Genomic DNA, 18,394 nt, shown 5'->3' with positions numbered 1-18,394 from the left:
GTATATACACACCTCATGGTGTTTGTGATTATTATGTGAGTGGATATATATAAAGCACTTAGGATAGTATCCACCTTGTGATTGTTGGTAGCTATTACTGTCACTATGACGACTGTTATTTCTAAGTTTGGTATTTGACCTGCTCCTGCCTTTGAGGTTTCCTTTTTATCGTACAAATACTATGATGTACATTTTAAATTACGGAATATCAGTTCATCCTGGAAGTCACATCGAACCCTTGGTTACAAACTCAGAACATGGATAAAAATTCAGACTTTAAAATAAGAGGACTAATATGTTTATGCTGAAATCTTTTACGAAACTTTGAAACACAGTAAAAGAGCTCAGTGAAGAAGGCAGGGCAAAGCTGGACAGCATAGCTTAGCTCTAACCATTTGAATTCTGTAAGGAAAGCGGGTTAGCCACTTGTTGGTTAAACTGTTGGAGACTATTTGCAAGGTTCTATTAATCATTTGTAATTTAACATAAATGAGTTTTTTAATCAAATGCACATTGCTTGTAAAAATAAAGTAGAAGTTTTCATTTTAAAACATGTTTAATGTGAGTAAATACTCAGGAAAATTAAAAAATCTTGTTTTGTGTATGCCAGTTATTAGTTTTACAACTTAACATTTTTCTTATTCTAAGACTCTCATAAGATACCTTTCCTAGTGTTAATAAATTCACTAATAAAATTACAACAATGTATTTGTACTCTAATATATCATTCGGTACAAAGGAGGGAGGGAGGAACATCCAAGCTATACTTGTTACTAACATACATGATAAAAAATATTCATTTGATTACCTGATTTTTGGTTCCCTTAAAACAGATAAACGTAGCTCGTACCCCAGGCCACTTACTTTTGAATTGATGTATCAGAAGTGAGACATTACAAGTTTTTGAATTATGTTTTTTTCTTTAGAATATTTACAGGGTCCACAAGGCTAGATGGAAATGCTATTGGTAAGTATGTACATTTACTCCACTTAAAAACTGATTTTTTGGCTTAAAACACTTAAAAGTTAAGTTTTAAAAATGTTAATCTATTTATATTATAGTGGATTTTGTCCGTTGGCTCTGTGCTGTGTCTATGGATGAATTACTTTCCACTACACATCCAAGAATGTTTAGTCTACAAAAAATAGTAGAAATATCATATTACAACATGGGAAGAATAAGATTGCAGTGGTCTCGAATTTGGGAAGTTATTGGAGATCATTTTAATAAGGTACTTGAGTAATTATAGGCTTTGCTTAATTTGTAATTTTTTGTTGTTTAAAATTTCCTTATCATGATCTAATTGAGACCTTTTTCCTTTCCAAGCAGTTTTTTTTTTTTTTAATTAATTAATTTATTTATTTATGGCTGTGTTGGGTCTTCGTTTCTGTGCGAGGGCTTTCTCTATTTGCAGCAAGCGGGGGCCACTCTTCATCGCAGTGCGCGGGCCTCTCACTGTCGCGGCCTCTCGTTGCAGAGCACAGGCTCCAGACGCGCAGGCTCAGTAGTTGTGGCTCACGGGCCCAGTTGCTCCGCGGCATGTGGGATCTTCCCAGACCAGGGCTCGAACCTGTGTCCCCTGCATTGGCAGGCAGATTCTCAACCACTGCGCCACCAGGGAAGCCCTCCAAGCAGTTTTTTATTACATTTTTGTAATTAGATTTAGAAAACCTTTTGAGTCCTGTTTTTTCTTTTAGAAATAATTGCTCTAGGTTTTAAGAATTTGGTTAAAATATGTTCTTCTTGTTGAGAAAAATTGTTAGCACACTTAGTGCCTTTATGGAGAATCTTTGAATTTACCTATCTATGCTATTAATTGTATATTTTTTCTAAAATAAAAAATAAAGAATTAGCAAGTTTCACTGCTGATATTAGCACCCTATATTTCTGTTGCCATTACAGGTTGGCTGTAATCCTAATGAAGATGTAGCTATTTTTGCAGTAGACTCCTTGAGGCAATTGTCAATGAAGTTCTTAGAGAAAGGGGAGCTTGCTAATTTCAGATTCCAGAAGGATTTCTTAAGACCTTTTGAACATATAATGAAACGGAACAGGTATTATATTTGTTGAATTGCTTAATATCAGAAAAATACCTTATTTTCCACAGTAGGGGGAAAAACCAAAGAAAAGGGAAAAAACCTGATGAGTTTTATCCAAGCAATTGTATTAATATTTTAGGTCTCCAACAATTCGAGATATGGTTGTACGGTGTATAGCACAAATGGTTAATTCTCAAGCTGCTAACATTCGGTCTGGATGGAAGAACATTTTCTCTGTATTTCATCTAGCAGCATCCGATCAAGATGAAAGCATAGTTGAACTTGCATTCCAAACAACGGGGCATATTGTCAGTGAGTATTCTCTAAGCTCTGTTCAAGTTAAAGAAAACAAAACTTTAATGTGTTCAGAAGATAATTCAAGTATAAGATTATGGGCTTGTCATGGGCTTTAAGTTTTCCAAGTTTTGCCTACAGAAACAGAGTAAATAATGACAGTGTTATCATTATTATAATATTATAGTTAACATTTATCGAATGTTTACTATATGGCAAGCACTATAAGCACTTTGCATGCATTTTCTTAAATCTTCACAGTAACTGTGTGAGATAAATATCTTTATTATTCTCTCTTCTTTTTTTAATAGATAAGGAAACTCAGACCCAATGAGGTTAAGTAATTTGTCTAAAGGCACAAAACTAGTGAGTGATGGAGTTGAGATGCAAAGCCAGAGAGTCTTAAAGCACAGCATTTGTTTTTCACCACTGCACTACACAGCCTCCTTTGACTTTAAAGAAGAATAAAATACTAAGGATCTTAATTAAGCCTCTCTAGAAGATAATGATGTCATCATCATCAACATCAAGAATGATGACATCATCATAGCTGTCATTTATTGAGTGCTTGCTTGAATTAAATAAATTAAGTACAGTGCTAAGCACTTTACTTACATTTTATTTAGTGCTTACCACTATCCTGTGCATATTATCGCCATTTTATAGATTAAGAAACTCAGATACAGAGAGATTAAATGTAATTTTGAATATTCACTCAACATCCGTTGATTTTGTATCTACTGTGTACCAGTCACTCTATTAGGTGCTGGGTTTATAGTGTAAACAAAACACAGGCCTGTTTCCCTGTTTCTACTATTCAAGGCAGTCAAGTAACTGGTCAGGACAGACGTTGGAACCGATGTCTGTTGGACATTAAAACCCTTAATCTTTAAGAAGTATCCATTACATCTAGAGGTTGGTGTATTTGAGGTATAATTAAGAAAAGCTGAAAATTGATAATTATATTTATGTGTTTTTCTCCCGTATAGCCCTTGTGTTTGAAAAACACTTTCCAGCAACCATTGATTCTTTCCAGGATGCGGTGAAATGTTTGTCTGAATTTGCATGCAATGCAGCTTTCCCAGACACAAGTATGGAAGCAATTCGACTTATTCGCCATTGTGCAAAATATGTGTCTGATAGACCTCAGGTACAGCATCATTTAGTAAACAAAATGTTACTGAGCATTTATTTCCAGTCAGAGATCCAAGTTTATTTGGGAATTGAGGGGATATGAAGTATTTACTTTTCAAGATTATCTGAGTTATGGTTACATTTGTTGAAGATGTCAGGTGTTTTTCTGAGCGTTTCACGTGTATTAACTTGTTTAATATTCCATAACAGCTTTATGGGATAGGTTGTGTGTTATAGCCCCATGTAGATAAGGACTCTGAGGCACAGAGAAGTTAAAAGTGTGCCCCTGCGTGCGGGGGATAGTAAAGGAGACCTAGGATTTGAACCCAAGCCTGTGTTTTTAGCCATTACCTTAGCATACTAAAGTTGACTGTGGATGAGTGTAGGCTTAGGCACTGAAGTAAAAGGTTGAACTGGCAACCTGGCTGCCAACTTTGACTTGCACATCTGAATCTATCTTTGCAACTATCATGAGGAGCAGTGATGCTTCATAGACTTTTACTACGTACTGACACGGGCCTGTGGGGTATCTGGTTCTTCTTACGTGCATCTACTCGTTTGATCTTCACACCTCCCCAGTGTGGTGGCATGGCTGCAGGATGTAATAACCATTTAAATGATAAAAATGGAAACCTGAATAATGCAGGAAGCTGGTGATGGAGTTGAAGCTGAAAGCAGCTTTTGGTTCTAGTCCAGTGCTCTGTAGGCAGTTGTAATCTCCATCTTTTTTTAAGTTATCAAATTGCTCACTTTTGATTAGCGAAGTGTTAAAAAAATTTTTGGAGAAATAATATGCTTAATGTATAGGTATTATGTTTTGCCTTTAATAAACCTGCGTTTCTTCGTGAAGGCTTTCAAGGAATACACAAGCGACGACATGAATGTGGCACCTGAAGACAGGGTGTGGGTGAGGGGATGGTTCCCAGTTCTCTTCGAGTTGTCCTGTGTCATCAACAGATGCAAGTTAGATGTAAGAACCAGGTAACAGCCAGTACTTGTAATTAAGATTTTTTTTGAGAGGCTTATTCTTACTTTAATCAAATCAACTTGTGAACGCAAGTTCAATTTTATCAAATATAGTAGTCATTCGATAGGCAGATTTTAAAATACGTTAAGTAGAGTAACAATAAAAAATGGAAATAAATTACTTTTCCTTAAAATTTGATTATGGCCTACTTTGAGTTTTAGGTTCTATGTTAATTTACACATTCTGTCTTTTCATACATTTGTTTCCAATCAGAAATTGAAGTTAGCACCAAAATTTATTTTCTGATGAATGATGAAAGAATTTCCAAATGCATGTCTTTGGTGGATTTTAGGTGAAGAACCATTTCTTTTTGAAGACTGGCCAGTAACATAGTTTTGAATAATATAGGCCTGTTCAAAAAGAATTGAACTCTTTGAAAAGTATATTCTCAATAAAAGATCTATATGAATATCCAGTCCATTTGTAAAGAAACTATTATGGGTATAATGTAACCAGAGAAGTACTCAGTGCACACTTCTTACAGTTATAAGAAGTTGTTATGAATTTGTTAGAGTTCACATCAATCCCATAGTATTGTTTTTCTCACCCTGTATTTTTGACGGCCAAATTGAAATGAGCAACTTGTGTATCCTAATGTCTGTCAACAGTGCATCAGAAAGGTAGTATAGACTTGTAACAAATCCATGATAGAACACAGTGAAAGAATGAATCTCTCCTTCTGCCCCTTATGCCAGAACCACACCTATCCCCAGCCAAGGTTAAGTTTGTTTTATAGCCTAAGAAATGTTTCACTTTTATAGTGCTATTTGTTATAACAAATTTTGTGAAATAGAAAATAATCCAAAATATGACTCACACCTTGGAAGCTTGTTATAGAATTTAGTAATCACAAGCACATATGACATTATATTTCGCATTTAGGCATCGAGGAATTTTTGTCAGTGGACCTGTTAGGAAACTTGATAAAATTCAAGATGACCCCCAATTCGTACAACTCTAAATTATTTAGATATACAGCTTTCAAATGTCCAGCCACTTCAGTAGAGCAACGAACATGTCATAACTGACGAGTCATGGAAACTCAGCACCCCCCCCTCCCTGCCCTTGTTTATTTGTAGAAGTCTGTTTGACGTGGACCTACCTGCTTTCTTAGCCTCTCAGCCTGTCCTTGTCTGGGACCACGCTACCTTGCTTCTCACCATATCCTATGTTCAGATTATGGATGGGTTTAGTTGTTAAAGAGGAGAGAAAAGGGATGTTCTAATTGGTAGAAAAGAGGGAAAATAAGAGTAAACTTTGTTCAGTGATGGCTTTGATTTTCTTACCTCATTCCAGGATTTGTAAAGGCAGTTATTTAGATTACATTTAAAAATGCAGCACTATGATTTGTATAACACACTAATTACAAAGTACTTTCAAATGCATTCTCATTTGAGTCCCTCAGAATTCTGTAGATTTAGGGTTGAATAATTAACCTGGAGCCCTACACATTGTTTTTCCCTACACCAGCAACTTAAGTATTCATCAAAACGTGTTCAACAGTAAAAAGCCTTGGAAACCTCCATAGCTCTGCGCTTGCTTTGGGGGCCTGGAAGGAACAGGATTTTCACGTCCACTCACCCCAGCCCGGGGGTTAGCATCCGGTTTACTTGGAGTGGGAGGAAGAGGGAGCCTTGTCCACTGTAGGGGAGACATGGAACTCTGACACGGTTCTCCTGGGGAAGACAAAGTGTGTTTCTTCCACAGGAATTCCTTTACTGTAGTTCCTTCTGATTTTACACATTAGGTATCTTACAGATCAAATAAACTGTTGTGAACTTGCCGTAGGACTGAACTACCATAATGTTATTTTACACATCTATTGAACAACTACTTGTTTAGAGCCTACTATGTATCAGGCATGTACTAGGCCCGGGGGGTAGTAGCATAGCAGCAAATGAACTAGACCACGTACCAGTCCTTATGCAGTGTTTCAAAGGAAATTTTGTTCTGGCCTACTGTCAGACTGTTCGAAATATAAACCTTTTCTAAGTGGAAGGGTACCTGTATTTTACTAGAAGAAATTAATGTATAGAGAAAAGATCAAGCTTTTTAATGTTTACATGAAGGCATTATTTCAAGGAAGGTAATAAGGAATCAGAAGGCAATTTTGAGTTTTAGTTTTAACACTTATTCAAAAGAGAAGAATGGGATATTAAAGCAGTTTATTTGTTCAAGGAACACTTAACTGTGTGCCTCTGTGTGACAAGTGCTGCTCTGGCCTGGGATACAGCAGGAAACAGACACCCTGCCCACACTAGTGTCTTACTGGATTAGTTTGATAAATCCTTCAGTTTGAGGATATTATGTGAACAATTAAGAGTGTTAACTAAAAATTCCTATAGCTCTTTGAAAAAGATTTTCCAAAATCTAGTTTTATTTGTTCTTAGACTGATTTCCGTGGCCACAGTGCCACAAAATTAATATTCACCCAAGTGATGATCTTTCTCAATCTATAATTCCATTTACATTTTTTAAATGCTGGAATGATGGGGTGGGAGTGGAAGAAAAGTAGAAGAAAAAATTTTCAGGCCAAGGCGTTTGGAGTTTTTCCCAAAAGGATGCATCCTAAAGAAACCTGTTTTACAACCTAAATTTTTTAAAGCTCAGTATCATGTGTTAGTTTAAAACCAGTTTTAAACTTTGCTTTCAGTAACTTTTTGCACTAACTATAAAAACTATTTTAGGAGGGGGATACTAATGTGGTATGCTTTTTTGTATTACAGCTTTCCTAATTACATTTTATTATTTTAGGGGTTTAACAGTAATGTTTGAAATAATGAAAACTTATGGCCACACTTACGAAAAACACTGGTGGCAGGATTTATTTAGAATTGTTTTCAGAATCTTTGACAACATGAAATTGCCAGAACAGCAGACAGAGGTAAGAGAACATGAGATTTTCATTTAACACAGTGAAGTCAAAAGGTTCTTTTTTTCCCTAATAACATTTTAGTATTTCAAATTAAGCACAGGGAACAGAAAAAAATCCTAGAAATTTTTTCTGTAAGGCATTATAATATAGTAGTAAGTCTTTATAAACAATGCAGTTTGGGGATAGAAGTAGAGTTAATGAATTGAGTTTTGTTTTCAGTGTTTTTGTTGAACTTCCAGTGTCTTTTCCTCATTTTAATGTTGTCACAAGTAAAACATCAGAGCTCTCCTTAGTATTCATGGGGCTTCTTATTCTGAATTGAATAAGGAATGCGCGTTTGTTTATTTATCTATTTATTTCAAAGTCTTTTACTACAGACCAGTTACAGTATGTGTTCCAGTAAGTGTGGGAAAGAACATCAGGTCTTCGTGTTTTGTCCCATATACTGTATTAAATGCAAAATTGGGGACCTCTCTGACCTGCGCAAAATTTTATTTTAGATCTACAGGTAGACTCTTAAAACATTTTATAAAGTGGACTAAGTAGACATATGTTTATGCCCTGGCACAAAACCATGTATAAAAATTAGTCCAGATTAGTCCATTTGAGAAAAATAAAGAAATTACTTACACTCCCCCCCCCTTTTTGGGGGGCTGTGTTGGGTCTTTGTTGCTGCGCGGGCTTTCTCTAGTTATGGCGAGTGGGGACTACTCCTCGTTGCGGTGCGCGGGCTTCTCATTGCGGTGGCTTCTCTTGTTGTGGAGCACCAGCTCTAGGCGCATGGGCTTCAGTAGTTGTGATGTGCGGGCTCAGTAATTGTGGCTCGCGGGCTCTAGAGCGCAGGCTCAGTCGTTGTGGCTCACGGGCTCTAGAACGCAGGCTCAGTAGTTGTGGCGCATGGGCTTACTTGCTCCGCAGCATGTGGGATCTTCCTGGACCAGGGCTCGAACCTGTGTCCCCTGCATTGGCAGACGGATTCTTGTTTTTTGTTTCTTTAATTAATAGCTACTTTTTATTTATTTATTTATTTATGGCTGTGTTGGGTCTTCGTTTCTGTGCGAGGGCTTTCTCTAGTTGCGGCAAGCGGGGGCCACTCTTTCATCGTGGTGTGCGGGCCTTTCAGTATCGCGGCCCCTCCCGTTGTGGGGCACAGGCTCCAGACATGCAGGCTCAGTAGTTGTGGCTCTCGGGCCCAGTTGCTCCGCGGCATGTGGGATCCCCCCAGACCAGGGCTTGAACCCGTGTCCCCTGCATTAGCAGGCAGATTCTCAACCACTGCGCCACCAGGGAAGCCCTGGCAGGCGTATTCTTAACCACTGCGCCACCAGGGAAGTCCCCTACTTACACCCATTTTATTTTAAACCTATGCTAACCCACTTGGGTAAATTCTTATCATTGCCTTCCTCTGTTTTTCTTCCATGTTCTATCATACTCTGGAGCAAGACCAACTTGTTATTAGTGTCTGTTGTTTGAAAAGTCGTAGCGTTGATAGCCAGACAATGCAGTGGTGGTTTTTTTTTTTTTAATAAAACCGTGCAGAAAATAGTTATTTTATATGCAGATGGTTATGGGATAATGAAGAGAAGATCAGATATAAAGTTGAGGTGAATGTCATATTCAAGGAGTTCAGTGCTGTGAAAGGAACCTACAGGCTTACGTTTTAAATATGCAAACGTATTTCTTTGAAATTCTAGTAGTTGATGAGTGGCCCGACCTTCATTTAATGACTGTCTCCCCTGTAGAAAGCGGAGTGGATGACGACGACATGTAATCATGCACTTTATGCGATCTGCGATGTGTTCACCCAGTATTTAGAAGTACTCAGTGATGTACTTCTGGATGACATTTTTGCCCAGCTCTACTGGTGTGTGCAGCAAGGTAGGTCTGTACCAGATAAGTGACACAAAGTGTTAAATGTGACCCTGGTAATACACAAGTGAATTGCTCTTTTCTTTTCTAGACAATGAGCAGTTAGCACGATCTGGTACAAACTGCTTAGAGAATGTTGTTATTCTGAATGGTGAAAAATTTACCCTAGAAATCTGGGATAAAACTTGTAACTGCACACTGGACATCTTCAAAACCACAATTCCACATGCGTAAGAAGATTTTATACAGCTTTATATTTGTATATTGAATGATGGACATGAAAGTTTTGATAGTAATTAGTGATTTCTCGTAACAGAAATCCTTTTTAAAATATCTCAGTGTTCTTTGAATTTGTGTTTATTGCAAATCAGACTCCTATAAGACCATAGTAAATACATGAATTAAATTTTTTATATACCCAAGCTTTTAGTCTGATCATTTAAAATTGGAGTCATAATGAAATGATTTGATAAGATTTTATTCATCCAGATTAAACGAAGCAGTGGTTCTGAATTGAAAAAAAGAAAATCTCAGCATGTGTTTTAGTTACTGTAAATGTAATAATCTAAGGAAGATTTATCGTATTTTGTATTACAGTGTTGTAAATATTGTATTGTACGGTTAATTATCATCTTTTTCTAAGGGATACGTTTGGAAGTGAATTGTAGTGGAGTCTTTACTGACTGGGAAACTAAGACATAGTCTTGCTAAATGACTTGTTGGCACCCGGATCATTTGTAGGACACCTTGAACTTGCTTCCCAGCTCGTTTCGTTTCAAAACAAGTTGGATGCGGCGTGGTTCACACTCTCAGTGACTGGTATGATTTTGGTGTTTTAAAGGCTCTTGACCTGGCGTCCTGCGGCTGGAGACGCTGCTCCCACACCTCCGTCTCCTGTGAGTGAAAAACAGCTGGTAAGTGTCAGCAAATAAAGCGTATATTAAATTACTTCACTATTTGTGGTAAGTGTTCTACCATGGGGCAGATTCTTTTGCATGAGCCCAGCTCTTTTAAAAAGATGGCGTAAAATATAGACGGTCTTGAGACAGAGTAAAATGATTCTGAGAGCACAAGGGGCAGGTACCAGTTTACGTAAGGATTTACGTACCAAGCTGAAGATATTATCGGATGTTATTTTATTTCAACTTTGATATAATTTCACCTTAGAGAAAAGTTACAAAAGCAGACTAAAGAATTCTGATAGACGCTTCACGCAACTTATTTGTTTCCTAGATCTGCCGTAACAAATTACGACAAGCTTAGTGGCTTAAAACAACAGAAATTTATTCTGTCACGGCTCTGGAGGCCAGAGGTCCAGACTCAAGGCATCAGCAAGGCCACATTCCCTCCCAGGGTGTTAAGGGAGAATCCTTCTTTGCTTCCTCCAGCTTCTAGTGGCTGCTGACAGCCCCTGGCGTTCCCTGGCTTGTACACACATCCCTCCATTCTCTGCCTCCATCTTAACGTAGCTGTGTAAAGCCAAATCTCTCCCTCCTTCCTCCCTTAAGGATACTAGTCATTAGATGTAGGGTCCTCCCCAAATTCAGAATGATCTCGTCTCAAGACCCTTAACTTGAAAGACTCTGTTTCCATGTAGCCTTCACAAGTACCAAAGGTTAGGACTTGGACTTACCTTTTCGGGGCCACTGTTTAACCCATTATCTACCCTCTGGTGCCCCAAAATTCACGTCTGTCTTTCGGGCGAAGTCATTTATGCCATCCCAACATCCCCGGAGTCTCAACTTAGTGTAGCGTCAACACCAAGTCCAAAATAAACATCATCAATATCCAAGTCCAAAATAAATATCATCTTATCAAAAGTCCCAAATCTCATCATCTAAGTCATCTAAATCAGGTATGTGGTCTCTTCTGGAGCAAAATTTCTCTCTATTTGTGGACCTGTGAACCTGTAGAACAGATTAACTGCTGCAAAATACAGTGGTGGGCAAGCATAGGGTAAACATCCTCATTCCAAAAGGGAAGCATGGAAGGAGTAAAAGGGTCACTGGTCCTAATCAAGTTCAAAACCCAGGAGGACAAATTCATTAAGTTTCAAGGCCTGAGGATAATTTCTGTAGCTTGGTACCCTGCCCTACCCTCTGGGCCCATGGCTTCTCCCTCTGGTGCTTCAGCTTTGCCCTCTGAATCATTCCTCACTTACAAGTTCCACTTTCCACCCAGTAGTACAACGCAATTCAGCCAAGGTTTCTGCAACTTACAACAAGGATCACCATCCTTCCAGTAGCCGATAACACGTTCCTGATTTCCTTCTGAGATCTCACCGGGAACACCTTTTTTTATTTTTTTCTCAAAGTTATTTATTTATTTATTTATTTATTTTGGCTGCGTTGGGTCTTCGTTGCTGCGCGCGGGCTTTCTCTAGTTGCGGCGAGCGGGGCCTACTCTTCATTGCGGTGCGCGGGTTTCTTATCGCACTGGCTTCTCTTGTCGCGGAGCACAGGCTCTAGGCGCGTGGGCTTCAGTAGTTATGGTGCACAGGCTCAGTAGTTGTGGCTCACGGGTTCTAGGACGCAGGCTTAGTAGCTGTGGTTCACAGGCTTAGTTGCTCTGCAGCATGTGGGATCTTCCCGGACCAGGGCTCGAACCCGTGTCCCCTGCATTGGCAGGTGGATTCTTAACCACTGCACCACCAGGGAAGCCCCAGAAGCACCTTTAATGTTCATATTTCTATCAACATTCTAGTCATGACCATATATATATATGTGTGTGTGTGTGTGTGTGTGTGTGTGTGTTTCTGTGTGTGTGTGTGTGTGTGTGTGTGTGTATATATATATTCTTTAGGATGATAGAAGCTTTTTCTACCAGGCATTTCACTTCCTTCTGAATCCTCACCAGAATTGAGTTTAACATCCATATTTCTACCAACAGTCTCTTCAGGTCAGTTTAGGTTTTTTTCTATTGTACGCCTCAAAACTCTTCTAGCCTCTGCCATTACCCAATTCCAAAGCCACTTCCACATTTTTAGGTCTTTGTTATGGCCGCACCCACTTCACGGTACCAAAATCTGTATCAGTCAGTGTTCTCCAGTTCCAGAGAAATGGAGCCAATAGGAGATAACCTACACCTATGTGTGTCCATATTTATCTATACGTGTGTGTGTGTGTGTGTGTGTGTGTGTAATATATGTATGTATATGTATCCCTATATATTTTTTCCCCTAATTTCAAGGAAATGGCTTAAGCAGTTGTGAGGGCTGGCAAGGTTGAAATGTGTAGGGCGAGTGGGCAGGCTGGAAACTCTTGGGCAGCTGTAGTCCACAGGCAGAACTTCTTCAGGGAAATCTCAGTTTTGCCCTTAAGGCCTTTGAACTCATGGGATGAGGCTTGACCCATATTATTGAGGATAATCTCCTTTACTTACAGTCATAACTGTAAATGTTCACCACATCTACAAAATACCTTCACAGCGACACTTGGAATAGTGTTTAATTGAATAACTGGTCACTATAGCCCAGCCAAATTGACGCATGAAACTGACCATCACACCAGGTTTCCCGAAGTGTTATCACTGTACTACGTTTGCTTTATTATTTCCACCCTCCCTCTTCTTCTCTCACTCCCCCACCTCCCTACATACATTTTTCTGGATTCTTTGAAAATAATTTGAAAATAACACACCCTTTTTTCCCTAAAATTTTTAGTGTGTTTTCCATAAAATAAATAAATATATATAGTCACGGTGCAGTTAACAAAATAGGGAATTACTATTGAAACAATACTATAATCTGGCTTTATTCAGATTTCTGCTGTTCTCCCACTAATGTTATTGAATTTTAAACCCAGGAAGCCAGAGGTAGCAAATCTATGCCCACTGACCTGATCTGTCCCCCACAGCTTTTTCATTTCTTAACTAATTGTCAGTGGCTAAAACTTAGGTCTCACAGAAGAGCACCACTCTGAACGTGTCTTGAGAACTGTGACATCCGGCACATCGGGCCCGCATCGCTCCATGACCCTGATCCGCTGGAGTTGTTCGTTCATCACAGACTCCACCGCTTGTGACGTCCTGTTGCCAGCCCAGGACGAGCTTGCTCTCATTTTTGTTTTTCTTAAATTTGGCCCACTCCCTGCTTGCTCTGTGGGCTTTTGTTTTTGCTCCCTCTGCTGTATAGTGTAGTAGTTTGCAGGGTGGGCTGTGATGCCAGACCCCAAGTCAAATCATGGCTCTGCACCGACTAGCTCTGCAGCCTTAGCAAGTTACTTAACCTCATTTAAAGTGAGTCTTGTGGTGGGAATTAGATCTGGTGCTGCACATGAAGTCGTTAGAACAGCGTGTGCCAGGGTGCGCGCTCGGCGACTCTGCCGGCTGCTGGGCCGATGCGGTGGACCCGGTGGTGCCCCTCGAGGCTGCTCGCAGTCTCTTCCTTGGCTCCGTCCGGGAGCTGCAGCTGCCCTGGCTCTGCATCTAGTCTCCTGCTGGAACCAAGTGAAGCTAAAAGAGTAGTAATGTCAGCTACCATATATCGTCTGACACCTCTAGTGTCAAAGGATTGTTCAAGTATTAAGGATTTACTGCCAAATCCTTAACAACCTGCAAGGAAAGTGTCATCTCCATCTTCAGATTCCAGGTCAGAAAAAACCTCAGCTCAGGAAGATTCATTGCTTCCCCAAAGGCTACGCATAGCGGGAGTGGCTCTGTTGGACTTGAACATCAGCTTGTCTTCACGCACTGCTCTCCTAGTTGGTCGCCTTCTCACTGACCTTTCTGGTTGCTGGGTTCTTGGGTGACAGAACATCCTTCCCTAAATGCACCCCTACAAAGCTTTCCTGGGCTCAGCCTACACAAAGCTTGCAGAAAGCCCTGCCCACCATGTGTGTTTCTGTTTCGATTTCATGACAATTCATGGGTATTGCTGACAAGTTTTTCCACATAGTGAAGCTTATTAGCATTTCTGTCTGTTGCTCTTGGGTGGTGTCAGACCTGATCTCAGGGAGGGTCAGAAAGGAAGCTTTTCTCTAAAAGATTATCAGCTCTTATCCATGTGCAGGTAATACTAAATAATTTACCCATTATGTCCATAATTGCAGTGTGTACAATGTGATTTTCGTAGGGACACAACGTAATTTTTTAAAAAACAGTGTAATAGAAACTGTTTTCATCGTTAAGCTTTATTCATTGTACTTAAAATGAATTTTTTTATTTTATTAGGATACAATATCACAGAAATCTGTAGATATTCATGATTCTATTCAGCCAAGATCTGCAGATAATAGACAGCAAGCTCCATTGGCTTCTGTCTCTACTGTGAATGAAGAAGTCAGCAAAATTAAACCCACAGCAAGTGAGTTATTTCTCTTAATAAAAATAAATTGTGTATTTTGTTTTATGTAGGCAAGATATGAAAGTTTTGCTTTCACTTTTATTAACAAACACATACTGTAATTGTGTGGTCACTTGCTTACTGTGTTTGCTCCAACTTGGACATCCCCCGGCAGATGGTCAGGAACTCTGCCGACACCTACAAGACCAGTTTTTTTCTGTAGTGCTTTCAGCTGGTGTTTGTTTGAAGCACGTGGGTCTTGAGAGGAGAGAGGGAGTGGCCAGGGCATCGAGGAGCAAGCCCTCTGCTGCCCCCAACCCACGTCTCCTCTGCCCCTCCCCTCACCTTCTTCAGTTCTTTTCACAAAGAAGGGGAATCCCTCCTGTTTTTTTACTAAATTGGTTCACAGAGGAAAGAGGACCTCCTCCCTAGAGGAAAACAGGACAACTTTAATTGCTTTTTAAAATTGAGGTGAAATTCACCTAACAAAAGTAACCGTTTTTTTTTAAAGTGAACAGTTTGGTGGCATTTGGTGCATTCCCCATGTTGTGCAGTCCCCACTTCTACCTGATTCCAAAACGTTCACCCCAAAAGGAAACCCCGTAACCGTTGTCCTGTTGCTGCCTCTTCTCCTCCTCCCCAGCCCCTAGCCACCTCCCGTCTGCTTTCTGTGTCTGTGGATTTGTACATTCTGCACATTTCATATAAATGGAATCATACAATGTGACACTTTATGTCTGGCTTTTATTTAGTATAATGTTTTCAAGGTATATCCACAGTGTAAAATGGGTCAGTTGTTCATTCCTTTTTATAGCTAATTGTCCTTTGTATGGATATACCACATTTTGTTTATCCTTTTATCTGCTGGTGGACATTTGGGTTTGTCGCACCTTTTAGTAATAATGAATAATGCTACTGTGAATGTCTGTGTACAAGTGTTGTGTGATTACCTGTTTTTAATGCTTTTGGGTGTATACATAGGAGCGGACTTGCTGGGTCATAAGATAATTCTGTGAGGAGCCCCTAAAATGTGTTCTGCAGTGGCTGCACCATTTTGTATTCCTACCAGCAATTCCATTTTTTCCACATCCCCACAGACATTTCCTCACAGACATTTCTGTTTTCTTTTTCTTTTTAATAATAGCCATTCTAGTGGGTATAAAGTGTTGTCTCATTGTGGTTTTACTCTACATTTCCCTAAGGATTAATGATGTTGAGTATTTTTTCATGTGCTTATTGGCCATTTGCATATCTCCTTTGGAGAAATATTTATTCATGTCCTTTGCTTATTTTTAATTGGGTTGTTTTTTTTTGTTGTTGTTAGTTGTTAAGAGTTTCTTACGTACTCTGGATGCTACACCCATGTCAGGTACATGATTTGCAAATATTTATTTTCTCCCATTCTGAAGGTCATCTTTTTACTTGATAATAATTCTATGGTGTACAGAAGTTTAAATTTTGATGAAGTTCAGTTTCTCTGTTGTTGCTCATGCTTTTGGTGTCATACTTAGGAATCCATAGCCAAAGCTAAGGTCATAGAGATCTTCCCCAGGGCTTTCTCTAAGAGTCTTACACTTGTAGCTCTTACATTTAGGTAATCGACCCCTTTTCACTTAATTTTTTTCAGGGAATTTTTATTAATCCTAGGTGTTTACATTTGTTTTTGAGGGACGACAGATTTGGTGTCCTCCCTGAAAGGAGCCTCCCGCTTCAGTCACTGTGTCTTGTGTCTTGCTTCTCAGAAGGGAGATAGGTGGCGATGAGCGGCCTGTTTTCGTTTTTCATTCCTGGGCTCCGCAGCGCAGCTGTTAGCGCCCCGCACAGCTTCGGTCTGCCCTGGAGGGTGCCGTGAGGGCAGGGCTTCGCTCTCCCTCGGCCCCAAGACTGAACTTACATATGCTTGGCTTTGTAAGGGAAGGACGCAGTCGGCAGGTTTTTACCTGCCTGATCTGGGAGCTTCCCTCGAACGGAGCGCAGAGCGCTGCTCCCCTGCCCTTCTGGCCTGAGGGCTCGCATTGCCTTCCTTGTGCCACCCGCTCGAGGTCCTTGAGGAAGAGTTCACTGTGTCCCGCGAGCCCTTCCCTTCGCTCGGGGGACAGGTGTGGTTGCTGTGCCCGTGGGGAGGTGTCGCGGCGACCCCGTGCCCAGAGGAGGCTCAGTGCGGCCTGAGCGCTTGGCCCTGCGCGAGGGGCAGCGGCCTCGTTCCTTCCTCACACGCGGAAACCACCGCTGCTGCCCCAGCTGGGCTCCACCCCAGTGCCCGCCGGCCCCCCTGTTCATCCTTGCTCAGCTTTGCCCCGTCCTTTGGTGACCCAGGGAACCGGTCGCCTAATATGACCCTTGGCACTGTCAACCCTTGTGAACGACATTTGTTCAAGTAGGTACTGTCCCCCGAACATGCAGCTGGTCGTTGCTGATGACACCAGGTTCCTCCTGCGGTTCTGAAAGGACCCCGGGAGGCATGGAGAGCCCTCAGCTCCCCGGCCGACAGCTCTGAACGCCCATACAGCCGACATTGGAGGTGATGAGAACGCGTCTCCTTCGGCGCCAGCCCCCTCCCGAGCCGTCCCCGCGAGTCCGGGGGTGCTGCCAGGACGCCCTGCCCCCGGAACTGGGAGTGCCCTTGCGACCTGACTGAGGCAGGACTAGGAAGAGACAGCCATGGGACTGGGGGTGTCTTGGATTTCTTACGTTTTTTGACTTGAGATCTAGTACTAAGAACTAAATGTTCAGTACATCAGCATTTCTGAAAACTATCTGGAAAGGAGTCGTTATGACCTAAATAAGAATAAATTTAAGCAAGTTGTTTTGCTATCTCCCCAAAATCCCTAAAACCTGAATTTAACTTGTAGAAATTGGGTAATTCCCTGGTGAGTCCAGTGGTTAGGACTCGGCGCTTTCACTGCCGTGGCCCGGGTTCAGTTCCTGGTCGGGAAATTAAGATCCTGACGGCCAAAAACAAAACGAAACAAAAAAACTAACTTCTTGAAATTGGTGCCAGAAAAAGCAGTTTGTAATAATAGCAAAGTGGAAAAAAACTGAAGGACTGTCAAGTCATCCAGCGCTGGAGCCGTTGCCCTGAGGCCGACGAACAGGCAGCGCCCTCACCGTGGGCCGTTGTGCAAGTCCTGAAGAGCCACCCTGAGAACCGACCCTGGGGCTGGGCCAGCGCTGCCAGGTCTTGCAGCTCCTCAGTTGTTGAGTCGTCGTTCTGAACCTTGCATTTATTTCTACGTGTGCTTACCCGATGGCCGGTGAAGCGGAAACCCTTCCGTGAACATGTCTCTCCTTAAGGAAACGGCCCGTCGAGCGCGGTCGTTCAGGCCAGAGGGACGCAGTGCCTGAGCACCGGTTGCTTCCAGTGTGGTTACTTTTATGGTCACGCACTTAGCGGAACTCTTCATAGACTTCCGTGCTTATGAATCCCTTTGGAAACATGGGGTCATTTCGGCTACAGCTACCCACCTGGATCCAAAGGAAACATGTGCTCTGGTTGACCCACAGTATCGTCCCAGTGGTCAGAATTCTCGTCTGCCCCTCACTTCCTGCCTCGTAGATCTAGCTCCCGTTGTCTTCTTCTGGTTGAGGTTTTTATATTACCTATAGTTAAAGGTCAAACTTGGGTTTGCAGTAAATGATATTAAAATTATAGTTTTTAACCCATTTGATACATTTTATTGAGGAATAATCTAAGTCTTATCTTAAAATTTGTAGTGGAACCTTCTTGAACATATTCACTGTTCCAAGTCATTTTGAATATTTTTGTTTACTTAAAAAGGTAATTTTCTAAGGCTTTTCTAAATATCAATTAAATGAAGCTTTTACTGAGTAGTGCTTATGTGCAGAAGCAGGCTATCCTCAGTGTGATGTGTGC

The 18,394-nt window shown here is 40.9% G+C and overlaps 1 protein-coding gene across 3 annotated transcripts in view; it reads left to right on the top strand.

Annotated features, from left to right (window-relative positions):
• Window positions 1-18,394, top strand: part of ARFGEF1 (ARF guanine nucleotide exchange factor 1) — a 145,856-nt gene that overhangs the window by 120,024 nt on the left and 7,438 nt on the right. For 2 of the 3 annotated variants that reach the window (XM_068526260.1, XM_068526261.1), the window contains exons 24-34: window positions 927-967; window positions 1,063-1,232; window positions 1,904-2,055; window positions 2,180-2,352; window positions 3,324-3,484; window positions 4,319-4,449; window positions 7,250-7,379; window positions 9,113-9,248; window positions 9,331-9,469; window positions 10,081-10,153; window positions 14,409-14,541. In XM_068526260.1, the coding sequence (XP_068382361.1) occupies window positions 927-967; window positions 1,063-1,232; window positions 1,904-2,055; window positions 2,180-2,352; window positions 3,324-3,484; window positions 4,319-4,449; window positions 7,250-7,379; window positions 9,113-9,248; window positions 9,331-9,469; window positions 10,081-10,153; window positions 14,409-14,541 (1,439 nt within the window). Of the gene's footprint in view, window positions 1-926; window positions 968-1,062; window positions 1,233-1,903; window positions 2,056-2,179; window positions 2,353-3,323; window positions 3,485-4,318; window positions 4,450-7,249; window positions 7,380-9,112; window positions 9,249-9,330; window positions 9,470-10,080; window positions 10,154-14,408; window positions 14,542-15,844; window positions 18,197-18,394 lie in introns of those variants that run through there. The other variant, XM_068526263.1, reaches the window with a different exon arrangement.

The sequence above is a fragment of the Eschrichtius robustus genome, chromosome 17 (assembly GCF_028021215.1).
Source record: "Eschrichtius robustus isolate mEscRob2 chromosome 17, mEscRob2.pri, whole genome shotgun sequence".
Classification (NCBI taxonomy): Eukaryota; Metazoa; Chordata; class Mammalia; order Artiodactyla; family Eschrichtiidae; genus Eschrichtius; species Eschrichtius robustus.
This window is presented reverse-complemented; position numbering and strand designations above follow the sequence as displayed.